This window comes from Linepithema humile, chromosome 7, assembly GCF_040581485.1.
Source record: "Linepithema humile isolate Giens D197 chromosome 7, Lhum_UNIL_v1.0, whole genome shotgun sequence".
NCBI lineage: Eukaryota > Metazoa > Arthropoda > Insecta > Hymenoptera > Formicidae > Linepithema > Linepithema humile.
This window is the reverse complement of record NC_090134.1, coordinates 10357335-10364322: the sequence shown is the minus strand read 5'-3', so window position 1 is coordinate 10364322 and position 6988 is coordinate 10357335. Positions and strand designations below refer to the sequence as shown.

At 31.8% G+C, this 6988-nt stretch overlaps 3 protein-coding genes across 6 annotated transcripts; 2 read left to right on the top strand and 1 right to left on the bottom strand.

Moving 5' to 3' along the window:
* Window positions 1-143: 143 nt before the first annotated feature.
* On the top strand, window positions 144-2121 carry LOC105674963 (esterase OVCA2). 4 transcript variants are annotated; one of them, XM_012371690.2, is made up of 7 exons: window positions 144-282; window positions 904-939; window positions 1055-1217; window positions 1321-1374; window positions 1432-1515; window positions 1594-1734; window positions 1836-2121. In XM_012371690.2, exons 2-7 carry the CDS (start codon window positions 913-915, stop codon window positions 1973-1975), a joined length of 609 nt encoding a protein of 202 aa, XP_012227113.2. In that variant the 5' UTR covers window positions 144-282; window positions 904-912; the 3' UTR covers window positions 1976-2121. The 4 variants fall into 4 exon arrangements, with proteins under 4 accessions (XP_012227113.2, XP_012227110.2, XP_012227111.2 ...); XM_012371687.2 differs by having other exon boundaries at window positions 145-282; window positions 1321-1515; XM_012371688.2 differs by having other exon boundaries at window positions 166-254; window positions 1321-1515.
* Window positions 2122-2259: 138 nt separating this feature from the next.
* On the bottom strand, window positions 2260-3795 carry EloB (elongin B). Its single transcript, XM_012371692.2, has 3 exons — window positions 3571-3795; window positions 3373-3466; window positions 2260-3216 (listed from the first exon to the last, which is right to left on the bottom strand). Exons 1-3 carry the CDS (start codon window positions 3571-3573, stop codon window positions 2960-2962), a joined length of 354 nt encoding a protein of 117 aa, XP_012227115.1. The 5' UTR covers window positions 3574-3795; the 3' UTR covers window positions 2260-2959.
* A 232-nt stretch (window positions 3796-4027) lies between these two features.
* Fbxl4 (F box and leucine-rich-repeat gene 4) lies at window positions 4028-6988 on the top strand. The gene is made up of 7 exons (XM_012371681.2): window positions 4028-4524; window positions 4604-4697; window positions 4794-5250; window positions 5330-5519; window positions 5615-5975; window positions 6069-6396; window positions 6517-6988. Exons 1-7 carry the CDS (start codon window positions 4261-4263, stop codon window positions 6827-6829), a joined length of 2007 nt encoding a protein of 668 aa, XP_012227104.2. The 5' UTR covers window positions 4028-4260; the 3' UTR covers window positions 6830-6988.

Genomic DNA, 6988 nt, shown 5'->3' with positions numbered 1-6988 from the left:
CTTTTTACGCATGCGCAGCGATATGACAATACGACGACGTTGCTTAAGGTATGTCCAAACAAACTTGCATAAGCATATGCATAAGGAAATGAATCGGTCCGTTTTTTTATGCATCTCCTTATGAATTAATTCGTATGCCGTAGATTTTCAGCACTGCCAGTGCATTTCGGTGCATTTTGGAACACCATCATAGATACAAAAGTACAAAGTAAGCGCAACTGTAAGCGCAAAGTTTCGAATAGAAGATCACGTAGGTTAGAGTGATTGAAATAAACAGATAAAGTAATATATTTTATATTATTTAGTATTTGAAAAGATTAAGGAAATATAGAAGAAGAGTCGGATAATTTTTGTATTTGAATTTTTTTTACTTGAATTAGATACGTTACTAAAGTTGTAAATAAATATGAAATATACTACACATGCATAAACAGTTTCTGAATTGTTTTGTTCAAAAAAATAGAGAATGATTGTTATTACAATTACAATGTATGTAGAACAATATATTATATGTAGATTAAGAAAACAAACTGACAAATTTTAAACATGTGAGACAAATGTCGCAATGATCAGACATTTAAGCTAATTATTATTGAAGATATAATTATTTTTCTATTAAAATCATATTTTTTTTTATAAGAGTTATCAACTCTTCTTGTTTTATAGTTCCTCTGAAAAACGAGTATTAATAATTTTTAAAAATTAATATTTTACATAAAGATTTTTGACAAATATACTATAATTGTACAAAAGTCATGTTATATAATTGTATTATAAGAGTTGAGTATAATTTTGACGATTCTAGAGCTATAATTACGCGTGTATGCAATCTTTTGGTTATTAACTCGAGATATATGCTACATACATATATATTAATCTTGCAATCCATTTGTTTACTTTAAGAACTGAGCAATGTTGACCACTAAACCGAGACTACGGGTGAATAATTATTAATTATCGTATAATTAATATCCTGATATATAAGAATATGTGATGTGTGTGAAATTAATTGATGTGTATTATAGAATGTATAATTGGAATTTTCCAATTTTAGATATTAGCACTTCATGGATATAGGCAATCAGATGTGATTTTTAGTGCCAAATTAGGATCACTGAGGAAAGGATTTAAGAAGGAAATAGATTTTACATTTTTAAGAGCACCACATAAAATTCCATCAAGGAATGAAGTTTCTGAAGAAGATGTAGATGAAAATGGTGCACAATGATGATAAGAAATATTAATAGAATTGCAAAGTTTTAAACTATTCATTGTTTGCATTATACTCTAATAATATTAATACATTGTTTCTGTATGAAGGATATGGATGGTGGTTCAACACAGAGGACCGTGTGTTTAAAGCTACAGAACCCAGTGAGTTATGTGTAGGATTTGATGACAGTGTAACTTTAATTGAAAAGACATTTTCAGAACAAGGCCCTTTTGATGGCATATTAGGCTTCTCACAAGGGGCTGCTTTTGTCAACATATTATGTGCTATGAAGAAAAAGAAAAGTACGTTAATATATATATACGTATATATATATATATATTAAAAATATATACATGTAACAATTGCTTATCTGTTTGCAGAACTACAGATCGAGTTTAACTTTGCTATTGCAATATCTGGATTCAAATCACTGTGTGCGCCTCATGCAATATATTATGACGAAGAAATTGATATACCTTCCTTGCACATTTATGGCGAGAATGATCAAATTATCCCAACAGGTATATAGGATTGCAATTCATTATTATCAATGTAATTTATATAAAATAATGCGTCACATTGAATCGCATTGATTTTACTGATTCTATTATTTTTTGTGTAGTAATGGCAGAGCAAGTCAGTGGTCTCTTTACAAACAAAAAAGAAATAAGGCATGAAGGTGGCCACTATGTACCAAGCAAAAAAGACATTTATAAGAGTTTTATAATGGAAATGTTAGCAAATAAGAATCTCAGTGATTAACAACAAGTTTTCTCACTTTATTATTAAATCTTGTTAAATCAAGCTGTTAAATTAATATGCAATTTTGAATCAAATTTTGTATTATAGACAAATGAACCAAGTGCAGGATTTCTTTTCAGTATTAAAGATGAGTGAATCATATACAATATATTTCTTTTTTACTCGCATAGCGTGACATTTGTATCGTTATAAGTATCAATATATAACATACAGATAATTGCGTTGCTTGTAGCTTATAAAACGGTATAAGTTGGATACGAGAAATACATTATTATAGAAGTAAATGTTATTAATTGAAACATTATATTTTGCATTTACATTGTAATGATTGTACATCTTATGCTAATCCAGTCTATCTTGCAATTCCGCAAAGTTTATAATTTGGAAATACGAGCGTTTTGAATTTAATTTGGTCTTGCGATACAAGGATATGTACGGCGAGTGACAGTTAAATAAGGCATAAACAAATAAATTCAATGCAATTTAAAAATATTAAAAGTACTTTAAATTAACATTTGAGCTACATCCATAAATTAAATATAAGGTGAGATACAAGTTATTCGCAATCTGATAACATAACAAAACACTTATTATATAGCTAAATCTCCTTTGATGCACAGTGTAGTGAGCATGGTTTTTTTTTTAGTTTTATTATCACCTTCAGTCTAATAATCAAGTACAAATTAGTACTCATCACATCTTTTTACAAAACTGAAGATCGCGTAACTACATAGCAACCTCATTAAATTGAATATCGAAAAGTTTTGCGGCTCTGAATATCAGTATAAAGTTGTACATATTTTATTTACATGGTACTACCATGGCAATACCATGATGTTCACATTTTAATATTCACATAGTACATAGTACATCATACACAGGATCTCCTTTCTTGTTGAACGATTCAGAGCTGCTCTGACGATTACTAAATTGCGCAAAACACAAAACTTCATCATCGGCTGGTGCAATGTTATCTGTATTATTTCAAGGAGACTGTTCTTGTCCATTATTTTCTTGGGATTTCATAACATCAGGAAGATCCGGCGGTAATGAAAACGGTGTCATCTCGAGAGGCTCAAACTGACCATCCGGCTGACGCAGAGCTAAGCCCACTAATGCAGGACACTGCGCTTTTGCAGTTAACGATGTTAATCCATAATCTTGTAAAGCCTTGTTATCAGACATTAGAATATTGTCCTTGCTAAATAGCTGCTGGTTTGCCGGTGGTACTTTCAGTATACCTTTTAATATAGAAGTTAATCTCAATATTAAAATTAAGTCCTTTATTGAAAGACCAATCATTAACGATAAGTTTTCAAATGAAATAGACCAATCAAATTGAAAAGGTTTATCATTACTTATATTCTTGTATATTTCTTCAGATACACGTGTCTTACCTTCAATCATCTTCTTGAGCTCGAGAACTGTGGTGTCATCCTTCGCGTCTGTGAATATTGTCATTTTTTTTCGCCTGATCATTAAAAATACATCCTGCAATGAAATATCGAAATAACCTATGGAGGTTAGTTGACCCAGGAGATACGGAGTATTTGCTAGTAGTTAAATAAAGTGTGGATGATTGACCAAAAACTTACCATTGTGAGCCTAATTATATACACCTAATAACGCTATAATTAATTATTATACTTCTTTTAGGACACGAGGTTTGCCTATACCTCGAATTGTTATGTTATGTTTACTAGCGCAGATCTTCAAATCAGATCGAGAGTACAGTCGCATGCACATATATCGTCATACCTGAAGTTAGGTACACACGGTACATACATACGTAGATATATTGCCCCGTACATACAATTACAATCGTTCGCAAGAAACATGTATATTTAAAAAAAATTGAATTGTGCTTTTCTTGCAAGTTTCGAAATCGAAAGGATGATCTTGCGATTTTAGTGTGTTCCAAAACTCATAAAGTGTCACGACCTTTTTGTTGCCAATTGTACGATGAAAAATGTACCAATTCCCAGAAAGGTTTTATTTTACTTAGTTATATTTGTCAACAGCCAAACTGACAGCTTGTTTACAAGTGATATATTAATCGAGTTGTTACATATTGTTGAGATAATTTATTATTTCTCGTGTCTTTTTATAATCTTTGAGACAAACAAAATTATTACATGTTTTTCATTAACAGTTTCTAATTTTTAACAATTATTATAATGTAACATTGTGATATATATACTAGAAACGCAACATTGTGATATATATATATATATATACTAGAAACACAAGGAACTCTACATATCTTTTATTTTCTCGTTAATAACATGATACTTCAACATCACCATCCTGTTTTTGATGCATCGTTCTCCTATTCTCCTTATCATTATCATGCTTTTAATCTAAAAATTGATAAAGTACCCATAAGCAAGGAGGACCATGTCACTTTTGTCGAGCAGTTTGTACACGATGTTCGTGGATTCAGTTCTCAGTATGGCAGTAGTATAAGCATATCTTATACCGCCTTGAACATAGCTGGACCACCTAGCAAATTTCCAGACTATGGAGATTTTCCACAAGCATTTGTCATGGTATGTGTTTGTATGTTTGTTATTATTTTGTAGAATCTCAACAAGATGCAACTTGACGGATTTACTTTTCCATATATAGAGAACTTATGGAGTATGGTGGGACAAAGCGCCTTCAAGATCCATAGATTATATGCCACAGAATAATCCAGATGTTGTGAGCCAAGATTATATTGGTATGTAAGATATTTTAATTAACAATTGATAAAGTACAAAGAGATATTTTTGTTGAGAAGATTATAATTGTATTTGTTATTTACTGATTTGTGAAGATATTGAATTTGGTAAAGCGGTATATCCAATCAGAGTCTCTGTATATGAAATATATAATCCTGGAAGCGTAATTAGAATATGGGCGCAAGATTGTCATGAGCAGTGGTTTCAATTGTGGAGTGGACCGCCTCAGATTGTCCCTCCAAGGTCACGAATATTCTCACCACCTTTACAGTCATGTAATTTTAAAACAAAAATACTGAGACTGGAATTCAACCATAGTCTACTCGACTATTATACAGAGCTGGATGCTGTGTTGCTCATTGGTACATCGGAACTGATTCTTCCTAAAGACAAATTGCACAAACGTAATTTGACTGATTTGTTACAAAGTATGAACAACATTTATCCGGACAAAGATGATCTTTACAATTTAACACCAGATTATAAAAATACAAAAGTGGATTTGGTTAATCTTAAAGCAACATTACCTGAACATTGTACTGTGTACAGAAGGTATAATCGTCAATATTGTACAATATCAAACATTTTTATTTACATTTTGTATAATAATAAGATATTTGCATTGTTACAGTGAGAATTTTCACGAGAGCAAGCTAGTATCTGAATTGGAACAACTTTATCATTGTGTACCACCGTTGAAAGAAGGATGTGACAAAATGCAACAATTTTTGTTGGAAGATTTTCCGCAATTTGTGCAGGATATTCATGTCCCTGCAAATGATTCCGAGGATCTACCATGTGGCAGTTTTTCTGTGCTTCCTGTTAAGTATCTTAAGAGATTTATCCTTTTTGTGATTAGTAATACTTGTTGCTGTATAATCCTATTTGACGAAATTTTATCATTTTTGCCCCGTAGGATGAAACAATATTGAAAATATTTAAAAACTTGGACTTGAGATCGCTGTATCGCTTGTGCAGAGTAAATAAACACTTTAATAATTTAGCACAGGACGTTTTGCTTTATACGCGTTTGAACTTGAAGCCGTATTGGCATTCTTTTGATGCGCGTGCATTGAATTGCTTGGCATCCAGATGTAAATATTTGCAACAATTGGATCTTTCGTGGTGCGGAAACTATGACATGTTCTCTACTACGCACATCAAAAATTTTCTCAAAAACTGCGGCAATCTCTTGACGCACTTACGATTGAATTGTTGCGACAAAGTTGACAATTCTGTTATTCTTGAAATATCAAGGACATGTAAAAATTTGAAAGGTACGTTTCTGTGTATGCGCGCGCGCGTGTGCGAGCGTACAAATTTTCTAAAATAATTTGTATATATATACATACATATACCTTTTTTTCCAGAATTGTCTCTACGTAATTGTCGTTATGTAACAAATGCAGGATTCTCACATCTTAATCAACTTGAATTCCTCCAACATTTAGACTTTTATGGAACTTTTATAAGCACTCCAACTCTTTGCAGCATACTGCAAAGAAATCCAAATATGCGTCATTTAAATATAGCAGGTATGCAAGAATATTTACATGCAGATGAAATTGCAATCGAATTGGGAAATTCGTGTCCAAAATTGGAAAGTGTAGATTTTTGGAAGGTATGCACTCTTACGTCGCAGGGTATCGGCGCCCTCGCTAGGTGTAAGAATCTACGAGAAGTGGATTTCAGTTGGTGGTATGATTTTTTTTTAAATATTACGAAATTTTTTCATTGAATTCTATGCGTTTGTTCCTTTAGTATACATTTTGAAAGAACTACATTATTTTTACTATCAGAGGATTCTTTTTCTTATAGCGGCCACACAACTGGTTATGGTGAAACCTTCCGTAAGCTGTTCTCTTCCTGTCAGAGCTTGGAAAAGGTCTTTCTAGCTGCTTTTAGGGGTCTTACGGATCGTGATCTGAAAGAATTGACATTGTGCAAACGGTTGAAACAGTTGGACTTGTTAGGTGCATTATCTCTGACATCGGAAATATGTTATGAATTTTTGTTGAATTGCTCCGAACTAGAGATGATTGACCTTAGCTTTTGCGACAACATTACCGACTTCCAAATCGAACAGTGGCGACAGGAATATCCACATGTGGCCATTAAAAGAATTATGTAAATTATAATCGGTATTAAGAAGATTAAATGTAAGATTTTGAGATTTTACATAAAAAGCGGCATTTCAAATAATATAAAATTTAAAAATATAAGATTTCTATTGTAATTAATATATATTTATAGTGCAATCAAATTATATTAATACAATCTCAATTATAAA